Source organism: Globicephala melas, chromosome 1, assembly GCF_963455315.2.
Source record: "Globicephala melas chromosome 1, mGloMel1.2, whole genome shotgun sequence".
Taxonomy (NCBI): Eukaryota; Metazoa; Chordata; class Mammalia; order Artiodactyla; family Delphinidae; genus Globicephala; species Globicephala melas.
In genome coordinates, this window is record NC_083314.1 from 80,894,409 (window position 1) to 80,909,386 (window position 14,978).

The 14,978-nt window shown below is 45.3% G+C and overlaps 2 protein-coding genes and 1 pseudogene across 6 annotated transcripts; 2 read left to right on the plus strand and 1 right to left on the minus strand.

The window, feature by feature from the left end:
* Nucleotides 1–66: 66 nt before the first annotated feature.
* Nucleotides 67–8,205, minus strand: LOC115859871 (gonadotropin-releasing hormone II receptor-like; annotated as a pseudogene).
* Nucleotides 794–4,728, plus strand: RBM8A (RNA binding motif protein 8A). 4 transcript variants are annotated; one of them, XM_030869294.3, is made up of 6 exons: nt 794–1,160; nt 1,439–1,498; nt 1,629–1,703; nt 1,879–2,015; nt 2,310–2,446; nt 2,558–4,728. In XM_030869294.3, the coding sequence occupies exons 1-6, from the start codon at nt 1,094–1,096 to the stop codon at nt 2,601–2,603; spliced, it is 522 nt and encodes a 173-aa protein (XP_030725154.1). In that variant the 5' UTR covers nt 794–1,093; the 3' UTR covers nt 2,604–4,728. The 4 variants fall into 4 exon arrangements, with proteins under 4 accessions (XP_030725154.1, XP_030725153.1, XP_030725150.2 ...); XM_030869293.3 differs by having other exon boundaries at nt 944–1,160; nt 1,626–1,703; XM_030869290.2 differs by having other exon boundaries at nt 1,072–1,197; nt 1,626–1,703.
* A 190-nt stretch (nt 8,206–8,395) lies between the features above and the next one.
* Nucleotides 8,396–14,955, plus strand: PEX11B (peroxisomal biogenesis factor 11 beta). Of its 2 annotated transcripts, none has more exons than XM_030869277.3 (4): nt 8,396–8,613; nt 9,371–9,486; nt 9,896–10,097; nt 12,958–14,955. In XM_030869277.3, exons 1-4 carry the CDS (start codon nt 8,396–8,398, stop codon nt 13,361–13,363), a joined length of 942 nt encoding a protein of 313 aa, XP_030725137.1. In that variant the 3' UTR covers nt 13,364–14,955. The 2 variants fall into 2 exon arrangements, with proteins under 2 accessions (XP_030725137.1, XP_030725139.1); XM_030869279.3 differs by having other exon boundaries at nt 8,459–8,555; nt 12,958–14,944.
* Nucleotides 14,956–14,978: the final 23 nt, after the last annotated feature.

Genomic DNA, 14,978 nt, shown 5'->3' on the forward strand with positions numbered 1-14,978 from the left:
TATTGCCTTAGTGTGTTGTGATGGCAACGATCACTTTCATAATGTTATTATAAAGTGATTGTTGATAATGCAAGTATTTCCCCTTGTCTTGCTAGCACCTCTTCTAATATTAGACACACATATAGGCATTCATAACTGTTTGATTTAAAAATTAATAAATGAGTGAATATGCAGTCCACTATTGTTTGTGTAAGGCCTACGTCGGATTCCAGAATGTGGGGGCAATATTTTCCTTGCCTCAACTCCTGGGTTTTTAAACGTGAAATATCTGTACTATCCTCAAAGAAGCTAAAGCCCCTATTTTGTTTAAATCCATGATATTTTAATTCCCAGAGGCGGTAGGCAGAGTTTGAGAGATTTTTAGTTTTATTTTTTTGGCCGCGCCAGGCAGCTTGCAGGATCTTAGTTCCCTGACCAGGGATTGAACCCCGCCTGCAGTGAAAGCGGGAGTCCTAACCACTGGACCACCAGGGAATTACCAGAGAGATTATTTTTTAAAAAAAGAGAAGTTGATATCTGTCTCATCAATCAACACGGACACCCAGGTCTGCTGATTTTCTGAGAGAGAAAGGCCATGCTGCAGTACGTTCCAGAAGCAGCTTTTTGAGGCAGCATTGCTGACCGAACAATTTTTTTTTTTAATGCTTCCATCACAGATCCGACTGCTCCTCGGGAACAGTATAGGCCTGCAAGTTTTTAGAGAAAAAACTTTCTTCAACTTCCATTTCCTGGTATGCAATGAAAAGAGACGAAAAGCAACCCTCTAATAAAATTAGGCTGGGCTCCACTGTCAGTACTGTTTCTCGTTGTCTGCTCTAGGTAAGAGTAAGTCACTAACTCCGCCCACACCCTCAGCGTGTCCCACACGGGGTTGCCCCCTTCTGCTCGCGACCCGCTCAAGATGGCTACAGGAGCACTTCCGGTATCTCCCCCAAGTAGGCCCGCCTCCACTGCGTATTATTACCGCGCCGAGGGCAGGACTTAGAGTTAGTTTTTAATTGGTCAACTTGACTGGAGACCTTTCCCATCCGCGACAGTTTCCCGAGGAGCCAAGTGCTTGAGCGCCACGGACGAGAGTTAGAGCTTAGGCAAGATGGCGGACGTACTGGATCTTCATGAGGCCGGGGGCGAGGATTTCGCCATGGATGAGGATGGGGACGGTGAGGACAGTGGAGGCGGCTGCGGGAAGCGGGGAAGGTGCGAGAGAAGGACGTATTAGGAAAATATAATCTTTCCCCCCAGCAGGGAGGATGGGAGCCGGGGAGGTGGGTTTCGGTTGGTTGGAGACTCCGCCCCCGATGGGAGGAATGGGGGCGGGCCGGGAAGGGACTGAACCTGGAGGTGGTGGGGTCTGGTTTCTGATAATGTCTTGGAAGGAGACTATTGTTGTAAATAACTGTTATCTTTCTCACTTATTCTTTCACTTCTGGGGCTGCAGAGAGCATCCACAAACTGAAAGAAAAAGCGAAGAAACGGAAGGGCCGTGGCTTTGGCTCCGGTGAGTGTTTGTGGGTGGAATGGGGTCTAGAATGGCGAGAGCGACGAGCTTTGGAGTCCCCATAAAGACACATGGTGAACAGTGGGAGGAGGGGGATTTCCGGTGATCTCCTGTGTCTTTCTAATAGAAGAGGGGTCTCGAGCGCGGATGCGTGAGGATTATGACAGCGTGGAGCAGGATGGCGATGAACCCGGACCACAGCGCTGTAAGTAAATGGAACCTGTCTGTAGAGAATTAGGGGCCAATGAAATAAAACCCAGTAGGAATGGGGTCAGAGGTAGCTTAACCAATCTCTGTGGAGTCTGCACACTCTACTTCTGTGATCTTGCTTGAAGTTTTTCTTTCATGTGCTCAAACAACCTCCCTCCTTTCCCGAACAGCTGTTGAAGGATGGATTCTCTTTGTTACTGGAGTCCATGAGGAAGCCACGGAAGAAGACATCCATGATAAATTTGCAGAGTATGGAGAAATAAAAAACATCCACCTCAACCTGGACAGACGTACAGGATATCTAAAGGTATTCTGAGTGATACTCCATTGCTTCTCTTCACCCATAAACCTTAGACAGCATTGGTAGTTCTCCCATGTTTGCTGTGGTTGGCCAAGAGTAAAGTTGAAATAAAATGACTTTGGGAATTGATTTTGTTAGACATAGCAAAGAGACAGGCAGAAACAGACAGACAAGTTGTATATATAGTAGGGATATGTAATGTACATTTGTTGTTTAGAGTTTATGGATTTTTCTGTTTGAGTAGAAAAAAGCTTGGTGGAATAGGAGAGTTTTGATAATCTGTCTTTTCACTTGTTCCAGGGGTATACTCTAGTTGAGTATGAAACATACAAGGAGGCCCAAGCTGCTATGGAAGGACTCAATGGCCAGGATTTGATGGGACAGCCGATCAGCGTAGACTGGTGTTTTGTTCGGGGTCCACCCAAGGGCAAGAGGAGGTAAAGTGGAGAGGGGAAACACTATCTTAGTGGAGGAAATATGAGCAAAACAGAATAAGGACATGGCATTATGTCCCTCTGATGGACCCTGCCCCCTTTCCTTCTCCCTAGAGGTGGCCGCAGACGCAGCAGGAGTCCAGACCGGAGGCGTCGCTGACCCATCCTCTGTTGTCCAGGTGTCCTCTCCAGAGATTCCGTTTGACTATGCAGCCTTGGAGAAATAGGGCTGGGGTGTAACTCACTGCATCTATACTTAATCTCTTACCCTACCTGCTTAGTGTTTCTTTTGAGTTATGAATAAATGTCCAATTTTTGTTTTCTAAAATTACTTTCCTGTTCTAACATTGCAAGCTCTGAAGCACTATTTACAGTAAGACACTCTGGGTCACTGTGAAGATACTTCTTCCAGGGACTGAATTCTGTGTGAGTTTCTACATTAAATATAGTCTCAAGTCTCACCTAGGGTCAAAGTAGAAACACTGCTCAGTATTTCTTTCTTTCTTTTGGAAGCTAAGGGAGCCAGGGGTACAAGTGAGATGTTCTCATGATACTAGAGAATAATTATTCTGTTCTTAAATATGCTCTCCTGAGCAAATGGATGTCATAGGAATGTCTCTTTTGTTTCTCCTGCCTTTCTTGCTGCCACCTTTGTTTGTACTTTCATCTGTCTAAGGGTCTGAATCTCCTGTTGGGGCGTTCTCCCAGAACCTCCTTCCCTGGAGGAGTCTATACTAAGTTCTTGGTGCCCTCTTCGGCAGCCAAGGGTGAAGGCCCCATAGAGGAGAGGATCCAGAGGAGCACTGAGGAGGCCAAAGAGGAAAAGGATGTGGCTGAGGCTGGGAGGCATTTCAGTTAGCATGGTGGGATAGAACCAGTACCAAAGACCCAGCAGGTTATAAGATGTCTAGCAGAGGACGAAGGTCTGCAAGACAAGCAGGGCCAGTCGCAGACCCTGAAGATGAACATGGGGGCGATTGTCTAAGGAGCGGCAGAGGGCAAATTCACCGGCAGGGGCTGGGAACTTAGAAAATACACTCAAATTCAGAACCACTCAGCTTCTGAGTTGATGGATGGGCAGAAATAGTGAGATGGAGCTCTCCCCTTATAAGGAAGAGAATGGTACAAGCCCTCTTCCCCTTCCCAACCTGGGACTATACGCTCCCCTCCCACCAGAGATTATGACAGACGTGCTGCAAAAAAGGTTTCGATTGAGGTGCTGTTGTGTTACATGAAGCTACAAAGTCTATTTGAAGTCTTGTTGGTGTCCAAGAGCAAAGGAATACTGATCACCCTTCTCCTTAATTCTTGCCCAGCTAACTCCACTTCATAGAATGATGGCTAGTGGCTGGTTAGAATTGAAGGCATTCAATAAAGTTATGTGCAGCATCAGCTGCTAGAGATATGGTTAGCAACTCACTTTTGGTTTGATAGATAGCTATCAAATTTATGAGGCTAGAGGCAATAGTTTTAGGGTATGGGTTAGGGCCTGGGGGTTGGGGTCTCACCATGGTTCCCCTTCCTTGTCTGGGGACTGGACACACTGAGGACAGTGCGGCTATAGCAGACGGTCATGGCAGTCAGTGGCAGCAGGAAGAGGCAGCAGAAGGTGAAGAGGTGGTCTCTTGCCATCAAGCCTTGAAGCTGCTTTTGGTGACACTGAGTGAAGGGGACTGGACCAGCTCAGCGGACGGTGTGGAACAGGAACAGCTGGAGTGGAGTCAAGGACTATTAGAACTGGTCTCCCTTTCCCCTCCCATGCCAACCTACCCACCAGTTCAACAGTATCTCTTCCCAATTCTTTTTTTTTTTTTTTTTTTTTCGGTACGCGGGCCTCTCACTGCTGTGGCCTCTCCCGTTGCGGAGCACAGGCTCCGGACGCACAGGCCCAGCGGCCATGGCTCACGGGCCCAGCCGCTCTGCGGCATGTGGGATCCTCCCGGACCGGGGCACGAACCTGTGTCCCCTGCATCGGCAGGTGGACTCTCAACCACTGCGCCACCAGGGAAGCCTTTTTTTTTTTTTTTTTAATGAGATTGTTGAGAAAACTTGGGGGCTAATACAGTGCATAATTCCAATTTGTTCTTAATTTCCTGCAGTGCTGAGTATGGTGCCATATTTAAAAGGTTAGGAATGTATCTTGAAAATCCCTGTCTTCCTCTTAGGCTGTTTGTTAAATCTGGGACTTAAAGAACCCTGTCTTCTCAAGTACTGTTCTAACATTGCATTTTATCAAAGGATATCTCTACCACCTCACCAACATTTTTTTTTTTTCCTCACCAACATTTTAAGCTGAACTTATTCCTGATGTGTCTGTGATTCGGTGGAAAAAAGAAATCTTGTGTAAAATGGGTGCTGCTAAAATTTCAGGCCATTTTGCAGTCACTGTGTAAAGTGACCTGTAGTAATAGTCATGTGTACAACTATAATGGTGAAACAACGTTAAATAATAAAATGTAATATTTTCCAAATGTTGTTGGCTGCCCCTTCTCCTTTTTGGTAAACTGCTGGGTTTTTGGTTTGAATCAGTAATGAGTATTTTTCAGTTGAGAGCTTCAGGGTTAGTACCTGAGTTTCAGGTAAGGTAGATTGAGTCACTACTAGTTTGATAAAAGGCAAGCTTAGTAGGTATCAAATTTCTAGATACAAGGAAGGCATTTGGAAAGTGATTTCAGCAGGCATGAGGGACTTTCAGGAAAGGTGAATAGTATGAGCCACAGACATACAATTTTATGAACTGCTTGGAGTTATGATCAGGCTATTCTGAGCTAGTTGGGAAGTGGTCTTTCCTCTTCCCCTATCTTGAGTCCATATGTTTCTGGCCGTTTTCTTGGGGGGTGGGGGTGCGATTTTGCACCATGCCTAGAAATACTTGACAGGTTGTGAGAAGAGGTTTAAAAATAGGCAGGACTTCCCTGGTGTCGTAGAAGACTCCACGCTCCCAGTGCAGGGGGCAGGGTTCGATCCCTGGTCAGGCAACTAGATCCCACATGCATGCCACAATTAAGAGTTCGAATGCCACAACTAAGGGGCCCGCCTGCCGCTACTAAGACCTGGCACAACCAAATTAATTTAAAAAATAGGCAAGTCTCCTGGACTTATGTTTTGGTCCATAGCCCTACCTCTGACTCTCCTTTCCCTATTTTATGTGCAATTTACCTACTGTGGAAGTCTTTACCTCTGATACTTGAAAACTTGAGTCTACAAAAATAATTTCTAACTACACCAATATTCCCTTTACCATACTAACAATTTTTTATTGACACTAATATTTTAAATGCAACATACGGGCAATGCAGAATTTATACAAGAGGTCGCTAATTTAGAGCCCAAAATAACACCTTTTGCACCTGAATCACGTTACCGTCAGTTTGCTATTGAAGCAAATAGACATTGCATTGTTGTCGTTGGATTGTCAGGCTCTAAGAAAGGATGAAATGCATCTCCTATTCCATAATCTTGTGGCCTATATGTTTCAAGTGATTTATCCAAAGTCATCCAGCTAGTTAGTGGTAGAGCCTAGACTCAGGAAAAACAGAGCAAAGTAATACAAACGAACAACAAAAGCAATCCTAATTCTAATTCCCAGTCCACATCTAAAATTTGCTTCATATAAACCCAACTAATTCCTTTTGCACTGAGGAAACATGCTGCTTTTTAAAACTTTGGGTAGCAGAGGTCCTGTTTGCAACATATTGTTGGAAGCAATATTTTTTGTTTGTCTTAGAACTGCAGTCAGACTAACTGTTGTTAGTTATATTTCTAATATTTGAGGATTTAAGGATCAAATCTTAAATCTGACTCTGTAATGCATTATTCCAGAGACTGAAATTTTAGCCCTCTCCCTGACAATCCTAACCCTAGACTCAGAGATGCTGCTTTCAGATGGTGGTAGTGGTTTTGGTTTTTTTGAAGAAATTGCTTCATATTTAGCTTTTTTTTTCTAGATTTCTAGTTCATTTTCAATATTGAGATTTGATTACTTGGTACTCAAGTTCAGATGCTCCCTTTTGTTCCAGTTTTGACACCCACAATAAAGCTAGAGTAAAAAATACAAATCTGATTATGTCATTCTCCACCTTTTACTTTAGTGTCTCTCCACTGCCCTCAGGATAAAGTACAAGCTTAATATTTGTGATCTGGTTCTTCCTTCCCCTCCAGGCTCATTACTCACCATTTTCTAGTCCTCAACTTTAGCTGCAGCTTCTTTGAGATCATCCACCCTCCACCTTCTCCAGCATTCCTCCTGCTGTAATTTGTCTTAACACCTATCTTTCAAGAATCAAATTGTAACATCTCTGGGAAGTCAGGAATCTTTCCCTGACTGTCCAAGAGTGGGTCTTGGACAGTTCTTTAGCTCCTTATGCTTACCTTTAGCATAATGCTTAACTGCACGCTGTATTGTAATTGCGTACTAATTTGACTCTGCACTAGTCTATAAATTTCTTGAAGGCAGGACTTTGTTGCTCTATCCTTGATAGAGCATTTGAACGCACCTGGGGGATGCACAATAGTTTCTGAATTGATGAATGAATGTACCACAAAGTTTTACCCAAAGCCCCTGATTTCACTGTCTTCTTAATGTCTTCCCGTATATGTTTCCACCATGCCCTAGGGTTTTTCTGCAATAATCTGAAGAAGGTGGAACTCGGAGGAGGCAAAGAGGTGGAAGCCAAGTGTAGTAAAAACAAAGGCTCTTAACAGAAGTACAAATTAACATGCAATGATCTTAACTTGCAAGAGAGATAGCAGAGGCCCCACGCTGAGGATTAACGGGGACCACGGCCAAGCACACCCCTTGAATCCGAAGGCTTCTGTTGTGTACCCAAATTCTTGTCCAGTCTAGCCCTGAGTTCCGACAAGTCACTCACCTTCCAGGCAAGCGGGAAAACGAGTACCCAGGCTGCTCCCAGAAGTTTCCTTCCAGTTGAGCGGGGTTCAAGCGGGTGGAGTACGGCTGCCTGGCGGTCGAGCCCAATGACCACAGGCAGGAAAGCTGCGGCATACATGGCCATTAGTTCAGGAACATGAGTGTCCGACATGCGATGTCCCCGGCCAGCCATTGAACAGTGATATTCCTGGTGGCATAACTATATCTATGGTCATAACCACAAAAATGACCAGTAAGTCGGCAGCTGCTAAATGGGCAAAGAGTCGTCTTACCGGAGAGGGGCGGAGCTGGCTGGGTTGCGGCCGTGTCACTGACAACAGCACGGCCACGTTCCTCCAGCCGAAGAAACAAACAGCGCAACACTCACTCCCACTCGGACCTTGGCGGCAGCTGAGAAGGTGAGCAGCTCTGCGCCCTCCACCTCTACTCCTGATCCCGCTGCTGACCCCCAAGGGGTGCCGTTGCCTGCCGACATGGTGACCTGGAAGGGAAAGGGGTAGGGGGATGAAGTGTGGGTTTGAAGAGGTTAGCTGCGTCCACTGTTTCTTCTCTCTCCTTTTAAGGATATGAGTTGGGTATTTTGCGAATTTCGTCCACTAAAGCCTCTGTCTCTGGAGACTCTCCGTCTGTATTCTGGAGGTCACCTGTCCAACTGTCAGGGTCCTGCAGGGAACAGGGATCTGGTGCTGGCTTCTACTTCCATAGACTTCTTTAGCCCCTAGAGCCCTGGATTCGGTCGGAGCGTGCGAGTGAGTGTGTGTGTGTTGGGGGTGTTCTGCTGGAAACACCCCAGGGTTGGGGGCAACCCTATCCTAGCGGCCCTGGCGGGAGCACTGCGGCGCAATCTCGCTACGCCCGGACTCCTGCAAGCCCCGCCCTTGGTCCAGAATATTTAAAGAAGAATGTGCCTCTGGAGGTGTGCTTAGGAAACAGAGATCATCTGATTAGAGGACAAGGCGACGGAGACACGCACAAAAAACACGCAGGTATAGGCCCAGAGACAAGGGCTTCTCGTTCTGAAGTTCCTCTTCAGGGGCCGGCTCCACTCCCTTTATTTTCTGATGATGTTTGTCCCTCGCGCGGAACCGTTGGGTCGTCCAGGAGGCGTGACTAGGGGCGGGAAGTGGGGCGGGAGCGAAGCTGTGGAGTCGGGGCTGCCGCTGTCATGGACGCCTGGGTCCGCTTCAGCGCTCAGAGCCAGGCCCGGGAACGGCTGTGTAGGTGCGGCCCGAATAGGAATGGGGGGAGGGCGGGCAGAGAAAGACCTTCTTGAGGCGAGGTCAGTTCACACTACGGGGGTCATAAAGGTTCAGATCGGGCTACGGGGGCCCGGACGGACCGAGAGGGGCTGATTTGAGCCGGCCGTGAGGCCATGGTTCGTTTCTGCTCGCGGGAAAGATGGGGAAACTGAGGCACGAGTGGGCCGGCGGGGAGGCCGCTCAGGGTTACGTGTTCACATAAGACCAGCACTTTCCTCACTGGGCGATGGTGGAATGAGGAGCGTTCGCCCGGTGGCAGATAGCGACCTGGACTCTTCCCAGAGCGGAGGAGGCACTGCGAAGTTCCCGTGTCCCCTCACCCTACTGTCACCCGCTAGCTCCTCTGCCTCCGCCTTGCCTTCTAGTCTCGATTCATCTCAAGGGCCTGGAAAATCTCTTAGTTCACCTATTTTGAAGAATAACCTGTCCTCCACCTCTCCCCCACTCCCTCACATATCACATGCTCACACTGATGTGCTTGTGATGGACCCCCTGCCGCCTTCATTGTCCTCTTCAGGCCTTACATTATCAGATCTCTTATTTCCTCAATTCGAAGTAGTGCTTCCCAACCCCTTCTAGGCTCCTTTTTATTCTTACGCCTGTCTCTTCCCCTGGCCTGGAGGAGAAACAGTGAGATATGGCCATGAAGAGGAGGAAAGGGAATGGTCTCAAACAGGGGAAGGGGGAGTCCATACTTGCCTTTTGAAGTACATTTTTGAGGGGGAGAGGAGGGAGGTCTCCACCTTACCTTACTTCTCTCTCCTCTCTCTCCTCCAGGGCCGCCCAGTATGCTTGCTCCCTTCTTGGCCATGCACTGCAGAAACATGGGGCCAGTTCTGAGTTACAGAAACAGATTCGACAACTGGAGGGTCATCTGAGCCTAGGGAGAAAGCGTAAGTAATTGTGCCTTTCCTTTTATTACGTCAACACTTCCTCCATCCCCAGCTATTCTTCCTTAGTCCCTCCTTCTTGTTTTTGACCTTCTCTGCCGATACTCCCTCATTTGCCTCTACCCGTATCCTCTGCAAGCCTCCCGATTGAGGTGAGAGAGCAGGTGTAAGAGTAATGAAGGATTGGAAAGAATGAGGCAAATTTGAGAAAACTAAACTGGGACACAAATTAATAAAAATTGGACGTAAAAAAAATTGAACCATTTCTACTCTTCTTTTAAAAAAATTGTTCATTATTGTTTCTATTACTTGCTCGACTTTCACTCTCTTGCTTTCTCTCTTTTTCTGTGTCTTGCTCTCTGTTTGCCTCTCTACTTTCAAATCCTTCCTTTTCTTTGCTAATCCCCACAAGTTCTACGCCTCGGTAACTCAGCAGATGCCCTTGAGTCAGCCAAACGAGCTGTGCACCTATCAGATGTTGTCCTGAGATTCTGCATCACTGTTAGTCACCTCAATAGAGCCTTGTACTTCGCCTGTGACAATGTCCTGTGGGCTGGAAAGTCTGGACTTGCTCCCCGTGTGGATCAGGAGAAGTGGGCCCAGCGTTCATTCAGGTTTGATAATCCTTTTATCCTACAAGACCTATCATATTCTCCATACTGCATAGCTTGCCTTCATGAGAGAATGATCTTTTAGGGCCTTCCCATAATATACACATCCTAATCACTTGGCTTGTAACCTTCATTTAGATCTTAAACCATCAGAGAATAATGAATGGGGGCAGATGGAAGACAGATGCTCTTTCATGATGAATGACTAAGATTGGACAAGACTAGATATTCATTACATTGCTTTAATTCCGCTTTTGTCTATACCACAGGTTTATGCCCCTCACTGCTTACTCGTTCATTCATTCATTCTAAAAATACTTAGTAGCTGCTTACTATGAGCCAGGGAATAAAGCAAAGAGCCAAAGAGCTATGGTTCCTGCTCTCATGAAGCTTCTAGTCTAGTAGGGGAGTCAGATATTAAAACAAATAATCACCAAACCAAATATTTGTGGGAAGTACAGGGTGTTATGAGATACATAACAGGGGGAGCTAATTTAGATTGAAAGGTCAGAGAAGAACTCTTAGAGAAAATTAAATTTTATTTCAGACCTGATGTCTGAGTAGAAGTTATACAAAGCAAACAGTAACAGAGAAGACCATTCCAAACAGAAAATAGCTCATTCTAAGGCCTTGAACCAAGAAAAACTTCATGGAATTAGAGCAGTAGAAAGAAAGCCAATGTGGTGGACGGTATTGAGTAAGGGCATAAGTTCAAACTGGACAGGTAGACATGGGCCAGATCATTCATGCAAGGACTTCTAGGTAATGGTAGGATTTTTTTCATTTAGTTTTGTTTAAATTTTATCCTAAGTACAATGGGTTCTAAGTAGGGGTGTGACATGATTCAAATTGCATTTAAAGAAGATCCCTCTTGCTGTAGTGCGGAAAATGGATTGCAGTAATGCTAAAGAGAAGATGTCCTAATATGGCCAAGAAATGATGTTGGCTTGGACTAAGGAGCAGGCTGTAATGAAGGTGGAAAGGAATATGATTTGGGAATAAAATGATCTCTATATACATATTATTTGTTTCCCTATGATTTGCTTTGTTATTTTATATTATATTAGCATCTTTCCGTCTCCACTTATGTCTCTCTTTTCTTTTCATCTTTCTCAGTGATTACAGTTATAACAAGACTTATGGTGTATGAAGGGTGGGGGCAGAGGCATGGCTGGAGTGGTATGGAAAAGCAACTCCCTAGAAGAGTTTATATGCCATGTTTATACTTTTATTCAGTAAATATTTATTCGGCTCTTACTATGTGCTAGGCACTGGTCTAGACAAAGGGATACAGTGGTAAAGACAAACAACATCCCTGCTCCTATGGAGCTTACATTGTCATGGGAGGGGACAAAGAAACAATAAATAAGAAAAACATCAGCGTGGTAAGTGCTGTGCAGGAAATTAAAATAGGGTCATGTGATAGACAGTAAATGGTTTGCTACTTTAGAATCGAGGGTCAGAGAAGTCTTCTTTGAAGAGGTGACATGTAAGCTCTGACCTAAAGTGCAAGGAAGAGCCAGCCATTTGAAGATTTTGGAGAGAGATTATTCCAGGTTGAGGGACGAGGTAGTGTAAAGGTCCTAAAGCAGGAACAAGCTTAATGGGATCAAAATATAGAAAGAAACCAGTGTGGCTGGAGCATAGTGATTGAAGGAAAGAATGGTACAAGATGGAATTAGAGAGGCAGGGTCAGATGTTGAGTTCTGTAAGCCTGTCTAAGGTATTTTATTCTAAATGTGATAGGAAGGAAACCATGGAGAGTTTTAAGAAAGGGTATAATGTGATTTACGTTTATGCCAGCTACTATATGAAACTAGATTCTTGGGGGTGGGGGACAAGAGTGGCAGTGGAGAAACCAGTTAAAAGACTAAAGTAGTAGTTCAAGCAAGATATGATGGTAGCTTAGACTGTGGTGGTGGAGTACAATAGATAGATATGGATTCAGAATATATATTAGAGGTAGGACAGTTATATTGAATACAGACCACTGTTGTCAGAATGGATTAAAAATCAAAAAACGTAGACTGTTCTTAAGGAATTTATAATCTAACACATTTGGCAAGCTTGGCGTCGTTTTTTTGTTTGTTTTCTTTTAACAAAAGTATTGGATTTAAATGGTCTATGTGTTTGAGTCTTTGAAACAACTGAAGGTGTTTTTTTCATAAATTTATTTATTTTATTATTTTATTTTATTTATTTACTGTTTCTGGCTGCGTTGGGTCTTCATTGCTGTGCACGGGATTTTCTCTGGTTGGGGCGAGTGGGGGCTACTCTTCATTGCGGTTCGCGGGCTTCTCATTGCTGTGGCTTCTCTTGTTGCAGAACATGGGCTCTAGGCGCGCGGGCTTCAGTAGTTGTGGCATGTGGGCTCAGTAGTTGTGGCTCGAGGGCTCTAGAGCACAGGCTCAGTAGTTGTGGCACACGGGCTTAGTTACTCCGCGCATGTGGGATCTTCCCGGATCAGGGATCGAACCTGTGTCCCCTGCACTGGCAGGCGGATTCTCAACCACTGCATCACCAGGGAAGTCCTGAAGGTGTTCTTTTAAAAAATTTTGCATAATTGTAGTTCAAATTGAATGTGTGTATGCTAATGGGTTGCCAAGTGGAAAAGTGAAATATGAGGTTGATCTTGGAATATTTTGTGATGCTCATTATTGTAAGCCAGAATCTTAAGTTACACATAAACTCATTAGTTACAGAAAGGTGGAAGGACATTTCTAATAGTGGGTAATAACATTCACTTCTGGTATTCTAATATGTAATCCTTTTGTACTATGGGGGAAAGAAGTTTAAATATTCTGTTGGATATGCTAAGTGGGTATATGTATCTGTACTGACCTTTCTCCCCTGTGTATCCCAGGTACTATCTGTTTTCCCTCATCATGAACTTGAGTCGTGATGCTTATGAGATTCGCCTACTGATGGAACAAGAGTCTTCAGCTTGTAGTCGACGACTGAAGGGTTCTGGAGGAGGAGTCCCAGGAGGAATTGAAACTGGGGGACCTGGGGGTCCAGGGGCTCCAGGAGGAGGTCTGCCTCAGGTGGCTCTGAAGCTTCGGCTCCGAGTCTTGCTCCTGGCTCGGGTCCTTCGAGGTCATCCCCCTCTCCTGCTGGATGTGGTCAGAAATGCCTGTGATCTCTTCATTCCACTGGACAAACTAGGCCTGTGGCGCTGTGGTCCTGGAATTGTGGGACTTTGTGGCCTCGTGTCCTCCATCCTGTCTATTCTCACCCTAATTTGCCCTTGGCTCCGACTCAAGCCCTGATATTCTGGTACAGGATAAGGAGGGGATCTGAATTGGTGAGATGGAATTTTAGATTGTCCCCGTGTACCAGCCTCATTCTAACTCCACTCCTTGGTTAAAGCTAAAATCCAGAGATTTGGGAGTAAGAGGGAGGAGCTTTGGGGAAGATGAGGTGAAGAGAGGTGACTTGTGAAGTCACTTGGATGAGTCACTTGTTCAGATCTGCTAGAACTTTTGTTCTTTTCCTCCTTCATTGCATTGTCTGTGTCTCTCTTGACTCTTTTTACTGTCTCTTAAGTCTATTTAAGGTTCTGTCTCTGTATCTCTTTTGTACCTTCTCAGTCCCTGTCATAGGAATTTAATCAGCAGGATTACTTTTTGGTATGGGAGATAGAAGGTATGGTCTATAATTTTCTAACTGCCTTCTTCTTTTTCCTCACAAAGGTGACTTGTGGCTGTTATTTTCCCCTTCAGACTCCAGATTTAATTTTGAAGGCTTGATGTCCCAGTGGACTCTTCCCACATGCACCAGAAGTAGTTTCATGCTTCCTTTTCCTCTCTCATGTCTACCTCACCAAGCTTTCTCATGATTTGCCCTTACCTTTCCCTCCACTCACACCTGCAGGTTTCTGCTTACACTTTGATTTCAGGGCCTTGTTCTAGCCTTTCCATACCCCTTCTTTGCCTATCCAGAATGATGCTATGTTTAGCATCTTGTTGTAAATACTGTATAGTGATTCTGTGTAAATAGCTGAGGCCCAAGCCCATGATGGATAGCAAAGCCTTCCAGGTTAGCAAATTAAAGATCAATTTGCTCATTGATGTTTGGTCTGGTCCCATGTGTTGTGGTCATCTGAGGCCCCTGTTTCTGTCACTGTGGTTTGGGTTTTCCATAGGATTAGCCACTGGCATCATTATCCACAGACTTTTATTGAGCATCTACAGTATGTAGGGCATAATACTAAGTGGTAGAGATACAGAAAGCTAAGAGGCTCCATGTTCCCAACTTCAGAAGTTTATAGCTTAGTTGAGGAGATGGGAGTCTAATGTTAAAGTAATAATACTGGTTCCACAAAGCTACCCCATACCAGTTCATGGTTTATAGTTCCTCCAAAAACTATAATGCCATAAGGCAGCATAGGCTAAGAGTCACAAACAGAACTAAGTGGAATGGAGATGGTAAGTCTTGGTTTGTGGGTGGGCTGTGTCTTCACATGTTGGGACTCTGAGTAGGTGGGGAAATGATATCACTGTTATCAGCTCTTTCATTTTCCATATTCCAGGTTGAGATAAATAAGGTTAGGAGGTAAAAAGAATCTGTCTCCCACTCCTACCTTCTATTCCAAACCTGAGGAAAGCATTATTGCTAGGCAACAACAAAGGGTAGAAAAAAGAGGAAGTGAAAGAAAGGACAGAAAGTCAAGAATTGTGTTCTCTTTGGATACTGAGATGATGCCTCCAGGGGGCAGCACCAAGGCAGAGAAATACACTAAAATCGCTCATTCCTCCTTTCCTTGGTCTGGGGCTCCCCACACTTCCCCACCATTACTCCTCCCATTCCTTCCAACTTTATTTTTAGCTGCCAGTGGGAGGGGGCAGGATAGGAGGGAAAGTACAGAAAACAGAGAAGGAGAGG